The 15,020-nt window shown below is 36.1% G+C and overlaps 1 protein-coding gene across 2 annotated transcripts in view; it reads right to left on the bottom strand.

Moving 5' to 3' along the window:
• Positions 1 to 15,020, bottom strand: part of LOC122806395 (receptor-type tyrosine-protein phosphatase U-like) — a 1,549,454-nt gene that overhangs the window by 258,866 nt on the left and 1,275,568 nt on the right. For both annotated transcript variants that reach the window (XM_044076762.1, XM_044076771.1), the window contains one exon: positions 5,552 to 5,701. In XM_044076762.1, the coding sequence (XP_043932697.1) occupies positions 5,552 to 5,701 (150 nt within the window). The remainder of the gene's footprint in view (positions 1 to 5,551; positions 5,702 to 15,020) is intronic.

The raw sequence follows: 15,020 nt of genomic DNA, 5'->3' as shown, positions 1-15,020 counted from the left end.
TAAGCGTAGGTCAGTATGTATGAGTGTGTTGCCTAGGGGCTTTTGTGTATGTTAGTGTGTGTTTTGCTGTGATGTGTGTGTGCAAGGAGCTGTGAAAAGTATGTGTGTGAGTTAACTTTGTGTGTGTGATTATGCAATCTCAGAGTTAGTATATATAAGTGGGGGGTGTTGCAGTGTGCGAATGCATAGGTGTAAGTGTAGGTCAGTACGTATGAGTGTGTTGGTTAGGGGCTTTTGTGTATGTTAATGTGTGTTTTGGTTGTGATGTGTGTGTGCATGGGGCTGTGAAATGTGTGGGTGTAAGTTAACTTTGTTTTTGTGATTGTGCGATCTTGGAGTTAATATATATAAGTAGGGGGTGTTGCGGTGTGTGAATGCATAGGTGTAAGTGTAGGTAAGTACGTATGAGTGTGCTGGGTAGGGTCCTTAGTGTATGTTAGTGTGTGTTTTGGCTGTGATGTGTGTGTGCAGGGGGCTGTGAAATGTGTGTGTGTGTGTGTGTGTGTGTGTGTGTGCGTGTGTGTGTGTGTGTGTGTGTGTGTGTGTGTGTGTGTGTGTGAGTTACCTTTGTGTGTGTGATTGCGCGATCTTGGAGTTAATATATATAAATAGGGGGGTGTGGGGGGTGCAGGGGGGCTTGCTCCCCTGCTTTTCTGTAGTGTATGATTGTTTGATTGTGTGGGGAGATTGTGTGTATGTGTATGTGTGTGGTGTATTTGTACTGTAGGTTCACGATTTTAAATTTCGTAGTTATGGGGTTTCGGTATTTAAAGGTTTCGGCTATAGAATTTAAAAATACTGAAATTCAAGATTTCAGTATTTCAGGATTCTATTGTGAACCATATATACATATATATATATATATATATATATATAGTGGGTGTAATTTCCTTCCATTTGTAATGTTATCATTGGTGACCAAGTGGTTACATATATATATATATATATATATATATATATATATATATATATATATATATAGATAGATATATATATAGATATATATGAGCGCTACAGAATCCTGAAAGCCCAAAATCCTGAAGACCAAAATCCTGAAAACTCAAAATCCTGAAAACAAACAGGATACCAATACTTACTATATTCCAGCACAAGTACATACAGAGACATAAACAAACAAAAAGAACGCCTTGGACCATGGTCTTCTCCTCTATAGTGTCAACACCAAAATCACAGAGCGCCAGTGAAATTAACGCTTTTATTCACCAAGAAAAAATAAATACATGCGTTTTCATCCTACATACAGGACTTCATCAGACACTGCCGTTCTGCTGAATTATTTGGTTTTTGTGAAAAAAAAACATACAGAGACATATTACCCTTCAACTATATGCAGGGGGGGGCAAGCTCCCCTGCACCCCCCATGTTGGAGGCAGCGACTCCCCTCCCCCAAGATTGCACTTCAGTACACTTGCTTATACTTGAAGAAGAGTAATATGGTTTGTGTTTTATTTGTTTCTGTATGTGCGTGTGCAGGAATATAGTAAGTGTTAGTATCCTGTGTGTTTTCAGGATTTTGGTCTTCAGGATTTTGGGCTTTCAGGATTCAGTAGCACTCCCATATATGTGTGTGTGTGTGTGTGTGTGTGTGTGTGTGTGTGTGTGTGTGTGTGTGTGTGTGTGTGTGTGTGTGTGTGTGTGTGTGTGTGCGTGTGTGTGTGTATGTGTGCATGTGTGTAGACAGAGAGAGAGAGAGAGAGATATCTGTATCTATATATATATATATCCCCATCTACAATGCATTACTTAACATAAAACATGAATAATATTTTAATACACTAAATTAACAACTATAATCCAATTTTCTTTAGGTTATACCCACATAGGGCAACAATATTATTTTGCAATATAAAAACACATCTTTTTGTCTCTTAATGTATGTTTAACATTGTCATCAATTGCTTCAGTATTCATATAGCTATAAACTATGCCAACTGTTTTATTATTATATTATGAGCTCTGTCATGCAAATAAATGTTCTTCTAAGAGATTCTTAAAACTCTTGATTTTAATATTATATGATATTCTTTAATATTTCAGAAAACCGTCTTCTGGTTTCGCCAAAATATATTTTGTTAAAAGAATGGTGTGTTAAATACCACATTAGTACTATCATAGTTAATAAAATCAGCTAGTTTAATGTTGTAATTGTTAGATCTAATCTCAGATTTCTGTTCTTTTTGACCATACAAACTACAGCACCATAACTGGTGATCTGCTTTCTACTTGTAGTCATTAGCACCTAAGGCATTATTGTGGCATGATGTTTAAAATGACTACTGGTTAAAATGGCCTATATAGTCATACCTCTAGAGTTATAAACACCAGTGTTTCTACTTAAAGCAGACATTACATTACCATCTTGACATCTTAAAGACTAATACACCATGACACATGAATATAATTTTCAGTGCAAGTGTTGCACAGCAGCTTGCCTTTTGTTATCAACACACGTAAATATCTGTTTCATTTTATAATCATTTTTTAATTGTCATGTCTATTAATATGGCACGCTTTCCAAAAAGGTTTTATATATTCTCAACTTTGTACGCTATCTTTAAAAATAACATATTACAAATTAAGCTTCTATAAAGTCCTAACATTTGTTAAAACTACTTCTTGTTCATAACAAAAAGTGGGCATTTTTTTCATTATTATTATTATTATTATTATTATTATTATTATTATTATTATTATTATTATTATTATCATTTTTCCTTTTTGGATTTATATGAATGTATTTTGATTCATGTTTTTATTCTATGTTTTATGGGAGGCTGTGCCTTTATTTGTGGGCAGGTTATTGATGTTGTTAATTGTATGATGTAAGCATTTCAGTGGTATTTAGTGTTGATTATTTTGGTATGGATTTGTCTGATGAAGTTTGCTAATTTTAGTAAACAAAAGTACTAACTTTATTTGGTGGACTCGGAGTGTTTCTTTTCACTTTTTTTTTTTTTTTATTAGTTTTTGTGTTTATTCAGTTTTTTTATTTTTTTCCCTGTGCTGTGATTTTTTAAATCGGGTTTTTTTCCCTTTATTACGAGTTTTGGGATGGTGTATATTTTGTGGGATTAGCATTTTAGGGATGATTATTTATATTTAAAAATGTTTATGTATGATTTAGTTTTTATAGCAAATTTGCAGCATAACATATACATTTTAAAACTTTAATATAGTGTTTCTACAGACTTCATGCATTCGTAACTTCATAGTTTTGGTGGATAGCTAAAATCTATTCTCCACTGAAGAGCGTGATGTACTAGATTCCAGGTTGTAGCTTGCACATGCCCATGCCATCTCATTTGTTTCCTGAAAAGTACATATTGATTTGTTAAGTTTAATTGAGAAGAACAGTTTATGCCATAGCTGTGGGAGCCCTTGAGCTATGAAGTTGATATTAATTTTTGTTGACTCTTAGTATCCTCTTGCATTCAGATCATGAGGAAAGTAGTTAAAGCAAAATGTTTCAAACTGTAAGCAGTCATTTACAACTCTCTATTTTCATGAATAGGTTTCTTCTAAGAAGGCAATAAGATACAGAAGAGAGAGAGATACTCAGAAGGTTTTGTCTATAAAAGAAATGAGGCCCATCTATTCCATATGGACTTGTACATTCTACAAGTGGACTAGACAGCATGTGCGTAGTTTGCAGAACACAGAATAGTGTGCTAAAACTGGTTTGATAACAGCTATTGTACAGCATTTGTGATCCTAATGAGGAGCAGGCAAGAAAGACTATATGCTATATGGACAGTAGTGGTTACATGGGCATCAAATCAAAGGTCATCTGCCCAACATCACTGATGCCCCCCCCCCCCCACTAACTGAAGGTCTAGGCTTTGTATGCATCTTTTACTTTTCTTTGTGACTACACCATTTATGTTTATTGTAGGATTTCTAATTACATTAGTGCCTCCCAGGGATTAATTTGTTAATGCAGTTGTTTAAAGTGTTGCAGAGCACTATGGGTGGTTTGAGAATATGTTGTGATACAGGACTTAATACACTGTATCATTTTATAGAAAAAAGGTAGTTACTCAAGACAACATAGTTAATTGTCAATCAAGGCCAAGTTGCTGGGAGATTAGGGTTCATGAAATTTCAGCTCATCTTATTTCTATATTTCAGTAAGTTTTGGGAATGCTTTATTGTGAAGCTGTTTTATTTTTGTAAGAGCAGGATACTTACTCTATGGTTACTGTCACATTACTACAGTAAAAATACATACTATGACATTGCCATTTTTATCAGTCATTCAGGATACTGATAATTTTCGGCGATGCAAGTTAGTTATTGATAATCACCATCATACTTACATCATTATTAATTATCACAATGTTCTAGGATTCCTATCAGCTAGAACAACAGGATGTTAGTCTGCCAGGTGTGTGTATGTGTGTGTGTGTGTGTGTGTGTGTGTGTGTGTGTGTGTGTGTGTGTGTGTGTGTGTGTGTGTGTGTGTGTGTCTACATGCATGTGTGTCTGTATCTGTGTCTGCAAATATGTGTGTGTGTGTGTGTGTGTGTGTGTGTGTGTGTGTGTGTGTGTGTGTGTGTGTGTGTGTGTGTGTGTGTGTGTGTGTATGATGTTGTTTTAATGTACTATATATACACTATGGGACTACTTCTTAATTTCAAAAGATCAGAATGTCGAGAGTCATAATATCGAACCCAGAATCTCGTGCTTCTGAAATCTCGAAATTAAGAAATAAAAACAAATAAAAAAATGACAACTACTAAAACCATGTTTTTGCAGGGGAGCAAGCCTCCCTGCACCTACTACACCCCCTGCAACCTAAGTATATTAACTTAGAGATTGCTTTACAGTGAAGAGAACGGTACTGTACAGTGCTATACAGTGCAGAATGGGAATATTACCATTCTCTTCACTGAGCGTGATCTCGGAGTTACTATATTTAAGTTGCAGGGGGTGTGGGGGGGTGCAGGGGGGCTTGCTCCTCTGCAATAATGTGGTTTTAGAGGTTGTCATTTTTTTTTATTTATTTCTTAATTTCGAGATTTCAGAAGCTCGAAATTCTGGGTTCGATATTATGAATCTCGAGATTCTGATCATTTGAAATTAATAAGTGGACCCATACACCATATATTATGGTAAAACTGATGGTGGTATGTGTACATAACATACCATGGTGGATTTTTTCAGGAAGTACCTGAGGACAACTGGTGAAGCTACCTCATAGTTTTAAAGCAGCTTGACCTAATCTGGAATACTAAGTTTGTGGACTGCAATAAATGTTCATTTCAGGAACTTTAAAGTCAACTAAAAATGTAGAATTGTATATATGTATATATTATATATATATATATATATATATATATATATATATATATATATATATCCATATATAGAAATAAATGAATATATTATATACATACATATATGGATATACATATATATATATATATATATATATATATATATATATATATATATATATTTTTTTTTTTATATATATATATATCCTGCCAGCTTTGTATCAGTGCATTAGTACCATATTCTGTTTACTTACCTGAAATTCTTTTTCGATGCTTGGGACTGAAGTTTTTCCTTTGTTCTGCAATGTGATAGTCATATATTTTTGTAGATCCTGGACTGGAACACCTGTTTCCCCAATATATAACTCTTCCAAAAGAGCATGATAGATAAAGACATATTGTGTCTGTAAAGGGAGAAAAATATTGCTTTTATTCAGTTCATATACTTTTTTCCAAAGCAGACACATCTAAACATTACATATTTTGTTTAATGTCAAAAATTTAAAATAACATATTAGCAATCATACTTCTTAATCTCCGAGCATTAAACATCATAATGCTGGCCATTAAACTCATAGCAGAGGGCCAGAAAGAGGAACACTTTCTTATTTTCAAAGTTTTTTTATGTATTATTATCTGTATAGTTAGTGGTAGGGAATCTTTGTATAGTGTTAGTTAATTTATTTAATAAAATATGTACCTACAAACAGGTTTGACCATATGAAGAACATCAGTAAATCTAGGAGGAGAAAAGTTTAAATAAGAGGGCCAAACTCATAGTGCTGTTCCCAAATTATAGCAGTTGACAGGCATGTTAGCAACAACCTTAGAAAGACTATTTATACTTACTCAAAGAGATACAGGTTCCTTCGTTGTTTACTGTTCTTTGAAAATGTAGAACTCTATAAATGTTGTAATTAACCACCATTGTGATGTAGAGGGATAAAACCCTGACTATGGTCCAGGTTACTTGGGTTCAGTTAGTGTTTGGAAATCTGAGGCACAGACAAAAGGAGGATGAGTGTGCCTATTTTGAGGGGGCAGGGCATGCACTTGGACATACCACACAATTGACCTCTGGTACAGAATAAGGATGCATGTTGGGGTGCTGTTATCAGGGAGGCATAGCATTTGACACGTCTCTGCAAAGTTGGGATGATACACCAGCATGCCCACTTCACATGCATCACTGGACAATACAGGGACGCATATGGAGTGGAACTTTAGGACATACTAAACTCCCCCTACAGATTCAATCTGATACTGCCCAATGGTGCCTTGTTCTCCTTAGTAGCATTGAATATGGGTCAGAGAATGTCCAGGAGAGACTTATCAGGATTGGTAGCTTTGAAGGGAAGGTGAAAGTTATATAAGAAAAAAAAAAGCAAAGATACGCCATTTTGAGCCTAGCAATACAATTTGGTCATTCAGATGACACAGAGCTGTAAATTTATTTGCTGGGTCTCCTTGGGACATCATGTAAATGGCTTAGCTCCCAGTGTCACACTTCCATGATGGGTCAATCAGTTTTATCTCTTACCCCGGCCCAATTGACTCTGATACTGCTGGAGCTGGTCATGGCTCCTAAGCACATCCTGGGAGCTTGTCCATCTCAAGTTTTCATCCTGAGGGGATTTTATTTTTATTTATATGCCTTGCCATACTTCCCTGCCCAGCCTCCCATGTTCATTGGTTATATATAAGGGCAACTACCTTCTTTGAACCACACATCCCTTAAGGGAGCATGATTAATAAACACCTTCACCATCCTACCCTGCTGCCATTAGTCACTGGTCAGACTGGCTGTAGTTGGGGATTTATCCCTCTATACCACAGGAGACATCTACCAGCGGTGGTGGTGCTGCGGTAGCATTGTCGCCTCACAGTAAGACGCTGTCCAGTTCGATTCTCAGCTAGACCGTCTTCTGCATGGAGACATGCGTGAATGGGCGTACCTTCGTTGAAGGTTGTGCGTCAGGCCTGGCAAGCCGGTACGTAAAAATCAACTGCCAATCATTAGCGGACCGGAGTTCTGCTGTGGTGATCCCTAACCGGGAAAAGCCGAAAGACACAAATAAACCACAGGAGACATCTGAAAGTTGTAAGTTTCTAAGGCTGGACCAAAAAGTTCAGGTTTTGCTCCAGTGGAGCGGCTTGCAAACAGTATTGCACTGTATCTGACTTTTTATTTGTGAGAAGGAAAATATGAAACTATAGGAACAGCATAAAGTCTATTAAACCAGTGATTTACTTTGAGGAGGCTCTCTGTTGGTTGTCAACAGTTCACAGAGCCAAATTAAAAATGTATATGCACATCTAAAGCCATGGTACAGCTTAATGGCTTTGTACTGTCTGACTTTCTTACAAGGTATACAATATATCATCAGTGTCCTTGTCTAGCTGTTATTTAAACTTTTTGCAGAATAACAGGCATGACTCATTTGACATCATGATAATAAGTAAGAGAGAGAGAGAGAGAGAGAGAGAGATGAGGAAAGGAGATTGTGGGTACTTACATAAATGAAAGTCACTCTTTTTAGCAAACCAAAGAATCCTCTGCACTACCACTGATAACAGAAATGCTAGAAAAATCCTGCTGAACTTTAAAGCAAATAAATTAAATTTCTCAACTATAAATTCTATAAAGAAAACTGGCAAAGTTTGTCTAAAGTTTTTGTGGAAAATGATATGGATGTCTGATAACCAGGCACAAAAGATGACAACAGCCTCAAACAGATTACAGGCATGAAGGTCTACAGAATTTGCAAGGATGTTTAACAATAACTGTGGAAGAGAAATTAATTATTTGTATTTTACTTACTACCTGTTTTTCATTTGCCTGCTACATTAATTAATCGATCCATATTTAACATTTTCAGCTATAACTCAGGAGGTTACAAAATAGAAATAGGACAGAAAGCAATGTAATTATAAAACACAGTAACAGCAACATCAGCAGCATAAATTATATTAATAAACCAGAAGTAGTCAATGGACTGAAGGTTCATGTTATTATTATAAAAAACATTTCTTATGTATATAGAATCTCAAATGAAAGCAAAATTTTAAGTTTCCAGAGACTTAGAGGAAACAATTCCAGAGCAAATGCTTAGATGCCAGCAACTAATCTGTAAGTGAGAAATGACAGAGTAAATTGGCAGCAAAGTGAGAATCAAAGATATCCAAAATGATGAATGAGAGAGAGACTGAGTAAAAGTAAAAACAGTTCAAGTCAAAGTCATACCTCTTGTCGTACCTCTCAACCTCATAGTGCAAGAAATCAGGACAAAGCCGAACAAAATGGGGGACAAAGGCCCAAAAATAGGGACATATTTGAAAACATTTCTCTTATAAACTTAGAAAGGTTCTATAGTAACAGGGTTTGTTTTAACATACATTTTCTGAAGGATACAAAGTCTGAAAATCAAATGTATGTCATTATTTAGTGCATTCAGTCCTCAGATCATCCAGGAGATTTGCCAGAAAACACAAATTTTATGAGGAAGAGACCAAAAATATGAGCCAAAAAATATGGATATTATGCAAAATTCTGGACAGTGGAGATGCATGGTTTAAGTACCTGAATATTAATGTGTATGTAACACAAAAGGCTAGCTAGCAGAAGAGGTCAAAATGTTTAGACTGTCTACAAAACAAATACCAATACAGATACAAAATGAGAGAATGACAAAAAAGCTCTATTTTCCCAGCTTCAGAAATATGGGCCAAAAAAATCTGAAAGCCATTAGAATTATTAAGACATATTATTCTCATGATACTTGGATGCTAGCACAGAGGATTAAGGCTATGAACTGCATCCTGTCATCCTCAGTTTGATTGCTTTAACATCCATTTGCCTGCTGTGTGACTGACGAAGGCACTTAACCAGCTAGCATGCCGGTGTAGTAGGAACATTGGCTTAGGCTTCGCAATTTTCTCCTGGACCATAACTTTCTTGCTGAAGGCAGTTCCAGCTTTCAGTCCAGGGCATGCAGTACATCATATTGATCTGTTATTGGAATTGAAAGGGGAATGTCAAAACTCTGTCCTACATATCTGATGTGTGAGAATCTTTATGTTTCAGTGGAAACATTTGATTGTGCAGCCCAGTCTGAGTTTAATTCAAAGTGCATTAAAATTAATGTGCATCACTGTTTATCTTACTACTCCACATTCTTCCAACCAAATGATTCAACAGTCGCAGGAAAGAAATAGACTAAATCATCTTTTATTTGGTAGATACAAGTGCTGCAGTCAGATTCATTAATGGAAAAAGGGATGTGATAGTCTTTAGAAGTTACTGTCATTGCTATTACACAGCAAACAAACTGTTGATATTTGTAAGGACTGATGTTATGGCTTGAAATGGCTGTCTAGTACAGCAACACTAAAACAGTTCACATTCAGGATTTGGTTTTACAGAACTTCTTTTTGGAAAAAGATTTGCTTGGCGTCTCTGTTCCTTGAATGTTTAGCATCTTTGAAGAAAAGTGTCTAATGTCAATATGAGATTGGCCAAAACAAACCAGTCATTATGACAAATGTGCATGTCAAAGCTAGCAAGACCATAAGTGGATCTAATTACCAGCCATATGCTTAACAACTGGACTTTTCTTTAAATCAGCCAAGACTAACATTGGTAGGCTGCTCAGTACACTTGTCTATCATTCAAGGACAGTTCTGGAGAGGGCTTCAAGTTAGTTTCACTATTTTGCTGGAATTAATATCTGAACTTATTTTGCCTGGTGGATCAATTTAAATAAAATGGAGAAAGTAAAATATATCAAGCAAATGGTGCCTGTTATGTATATGGATAGCTATACTTATGTAAGTTGTTGTTATCACTTGTGCATGATAATTTTGCCATTGCTCATGCCCACTAAGGAAAGGAGACATTTGATGAAAAGCTGTGAAGCAGTTAGTTAAAACCACAGTCTACATTTCAACCACACTCCCAACAAAACACCAACTGAACTAAATGGATTTAAGTAGATAAGAGATTAAATCACTTTACTGAAAATGATGGATTGCACAGTTAAGTCATAGCATATACTTTGTAATAAGGATTAGATGTAAGTAAAACATTAGCTACTTGTTCTTTGTTTTTTTTTGTTTTTTTGTTTTTTTTCCAAAAATAATGCCTAGCTATTACAGTTTAAATGCTAGAATGCGAAATTTCAGTGTAGGTTTAACAATTGTACTCTGTATATTTAATTCACTTTAGCTCTCAGGGTCATTGCAAAAATGATTGGGGATGGCATACATTTTGGGACACTAATATTATTGCTACTAGAAGCAGACTGAAATTATTATAATATTTTGAGGTAGAGGGCAAAATCAGAGAAATTACTTTTGTTCTTTTGTTTAAGACTTTAAGAATCAGGGAAAACCCCAGATTGAAAGATATAAGCTTTTCATCAAAAAGGAAGGAAAAAAGCTTCTATTTAAATTCTGCTTAAATGTTTTAAGTTGTACTTACAGTGACCTGTGTGGTGATACATTTTGTACTTATTTTTGTCCATGTTTTAGCCAAATAAAGTTATCTGTTTTCATTTTAGTTGGTTCTTGGACCTTAGTCTTGTAGCTGCATTTGTCGTTGGTGGAAGATTGTGTATTGCTGCAAGATTTTAGTATTGTTTATACATTATACTGTACTTATATTTATATGAGTAGAATTCCATGTAAAAGGTAGGTTTTTGTATTTTGAACCCAGTCTGGAGCCTCAGTCTTGTAGCTTCATTCACAGGTGTGGCAAGATTCTGATCTACTGACCCATTTGAGCCTCATTTAGCCATTTATTACAATATTTCTGTACAAACTGCATTTCTGTTAAATTTCTGCATAGTCTGGTGTCTTAGTCTGTGCTGGGATTGCAATAGTGGCAGTACTGGGAATTCTGCTCCAGGGTCTGTGCTTCAGTACTTTTTATAGCTGTATATACCTGCTTGAAGTTGCATTCTAATGCCTTCCTGTTTATATAGCTAATGTTTTCCCCTGTTCTTTGAGTCTGCCCCAGCCTCCAATGAGACATTAAGCTAAATGTTTCTGAAATTCTAACCATGGAACTTGAGCTCCAATACTGGCTTTATTTGCTTGGACCCCTACTTAGCAGGTCTGCTATATTTAGTACAAAGCTGCATCCCATCATGGTCTTTTGTTCAAGACTTTGGGAGGTTGGAAGCTCCAAAGTGTGAGATATTAGAAGTTTTTTTATCAAAAAGAAAAAAAAAATTAATTCCGCTTAAATATTTTAAGATACACTTCTAGTGACCTGTGTGGTTATAGTTTTTTTGTACTTCTCTGTTTTGTGCATCTTTTAATCAAAAAATTATGTTCTACATTTTTTAGTTTGTATTGGGGCCTTATTCTTTTAGCTTCAGTTGCAGTTATGAAAAAATTGTGTATCACTGCAAGATTGTAGCATTATTTATACATTATACTGCATATATATTTTTTAATATTTTGAACCCAGTCTGGAGCCTTACTCTAGTGGCTTCATTCACAGTTGTGGCAGGACTGTGATCCACTGCCAGATCTTAGCCACGTGTATTCATTTATTACAACACGTTTTCCTTAAACAGCATTACTGGAAATTTTCTGCATAGTCTGGTGGTATAGTCTGTGATGGAACTGCAGTAGTGGCAGTACTGTCAATTATGTTCAAGTATTTGTGTTTCAATAGTTCTGAAAGCTGTATGTATCTGCTTAAAGTTGCATTCTAGTGCCTTTCTGTTTACCTTGCTATTGTTTCCTCCCATGTTCTTTGAGTCTGCCTAGCCCCTACTGAGACAATAAGCTGAAAGCTTCTGAAATTTTAACCATAGTCCTAATCTCCAGTTTGAATTTTTCTCAATAGTCTCATCCTTCTTTTGTGGTGTTTTTAAAAGACTGTGTTTCGGACTTCCATCCTTATGGTAATCTGACTTGAAAGCCCCTCCTTCCCATATTTCATTGCTATTTTCTGTTGTGTAATCTACTTAAGTACGTTTTCATCCATTGTTATCCATATACCCATAATATTAAGTGCCTACTCAGCAAACTAGAACTGCAATTGAGTAAACATCCCTTACTGCAAATTGTTACCTGCTCATTTTCCCAGACCTCTCATCTACTTGGCACACTAGTCACATTCCAATGGGGTCCTGAGTTAATTCTGCTCCAGCCTTGGCAGATAAGAGATTTATTTTATTGTTTTGTATTTCAGTTAGCTGTTTAGAGTGTTATTGCATTATTTTTGATTTTTGTTTGATTTTGTATTTAAATGATAATAAAGATCCTAATATTTGAAATTGCCTTGTCAGGGTAGTTTGCTTAAGTTAGTTTGTTGTAGCATTACACTCACAAGCAGTCATTTTGGAGTTTATACATCAAGAGGTTGAAGTACCCTCTATGGACACAAACACCCAAAAAGTAAATTTTGTCTATAAAACTACCCTTATAACTGAAACCTGTAACTCAGTGTGGCTGAATCAAAGCCATTGCATGCAGATAAGCCTAGAGCAGCTAGAATGCACATTAAACAGCACTATCATCAAATCTTAGCACAATCTAATCTAGTGTACTGCCAACCCCTATAGACCATCCGAGGAGACCTATGTATAACACAGTCCATAATCTACACTAGCCCAGCCAAATACAGGTCTGGACAACATGTATATGCAATTTTCAAATGTCACCATAGCCAGCTTAGTAAATATAGGCATCCTGAGACAATGCAGCAATTATATCATGTTCACAGACAGTCATTTAATCCTTAAAGTAACAAACACAGTATGTGAAAGATGCACATACACAATTTTACTGGAGTCAAAAATGTTGCATACACACAAGGTTGTTAAGAACACACACACTACATCTACCACACATAGTGTGTACCACACACATTTTCCAATTTATGCTGAGGCACTAAAAAGCAATCTTCCTAAACCTCAAAGACCTCCTAAGCTTATAAACAGTAATGCATAACCTCATCAGTTTCTAAAGCACTCACCAAAAGCAACACCAAATGCCACAAGTATGCCTACATCCAGTGGATCCCAAGAGAAAAGCTCATAAGGAAAGCAAACACATTACTCAGGACTTTTGCTATAGGGACTCCATTGTACAACACACAGATGTGCCACTCACCAGAGTGAACAAGGAGATGATAATGGTTAGTTAGCTATCTGGAACCAGGATTCACCAAGTTATACTCATAGTCAAGTCACTACACCATAGCTACCATCATGATTCTGTCGTAGTCCATGTAGGCATTTTTTACCTGTGACATACTTCCCCAGACTATATGAAAAGAGACATTATTGATTTCTCTGAATATGTGTTTCAAACTGCTATGTGTCTAGCATTTAGCAGTGTTCTACCTTCACCAAAGATGATGCCACAATACAAACAAAAGATAATTGGCTTAGTTTCTGATGTCATTCTAGGGGGATACAGTATTTGTCAGCATGAGAGGACATGGTTAACAAGCCACATTGCTTTGCAAAGGATGGTCTGAACCTGTGCCCTCTAGGCTTCAAATATTGCCTAAAACATTACCCTTCCCATAGGGACCATTTTATGCAATGTCAAATTGGCAAACCTTCTGGCATAGCAAAACAAACAAGGAAACCTTAAGGTGTTACTGCTCAATGCCAGGAGCTTAAACAAGAGGATCCACACCCTTCAAACTATCCTCACCCTGGAAAATACAGACATTTGTGCAGTTACTGAGACATGGTTTAAAGTCACAGAAGGTACCCCAGCAGTGCAATATTTCAGTGGCTTCTACATGTTCATGCAATCAACTACACAGGCAGGGAATAAAGGTGAAGGAATCTTGATCTACATCAATAACAAAAACATACCTCTAAGTTGATTAAGTAGGATCACTTGCTGGAGTTTCTCCACAAGCAAATTACCACAAAATCCCATACCATATACTAGCAAGCTGTAACTCATACTTAGACATACTAGTGACACTCACCATTCAGTCAAATGGGTCTATATTATTTCATTTAAACTCCAATTCTGTGAATACATACTCATCAACCCCTATTCAGTCAACTACTCTTTTATCAAACACACAAATCAGTGAATGTATTTCCAGATAACTGATGTAGTAAACCAATATACCAAGCAATACACACCATAGTATAACATGTCCACCAAGGTGGGGGGGGCTGCACCCCCACACCCCCCTACTTATATACACCAACTCTAAGATCACACTGCAGTGGGGAAAGGGCAAATTTCCACATATAGGCCAACTAATTCAGTTTCCTGGAGGAAAATGTTTGTTGATCTCAATGTTTGATAAAAGGACATTCTCTTAATAGGGGTCGACGAATAGCTATTCGTGGAACTGGAGTTTTGATGAACTAATATAGACCACAATAAACATCTTACTCTTGGTGGATTTTAACTACCCTTCTATAAACTGGAAATCCTACACAGCCTCATAGTTGCAGGCACAGAGATTCCTGGACTTTGTAAACACATCCCTGACCAAATAGGGCATATGGCCCACAGAGGTTTTATATATTGGACATGGTACACACAAATATAGGAAAATGACCCCCCCCACAGTGTCAATCTGATCACAAAGTTGGCTCCTTCAAAATAAATATCAGTTTACCAGTAAACCCTGTAACAGTTAAGAACTATTCCAAAGCAAACTACCTTTTATTAAGTGATAATTTGTCAAAATTCAATGCCTTTCCAACCCCAAAGAACACAACAACA

The sequence above is a fragment of the Protopterus annectens genome, chromosome 1.part1 (assembly GCF_019279795.1).
Source record: "Protopterus annectens isolate FY-2018-M chromosome 1.part1, PAN1.0, whole genome shotgun sequence".
NCBI classification, from domain to species: domain Eukaryota; kingdom Metazoa; phylum Chordata; order Ceratodontiformes; family Protopteridae; genus Protopterus; species Protopterus annectens.
Note: the sequence above shows the minus strand (reverse complement) of the source record. Positions and strands in the feature narration are given on the sequence as shown.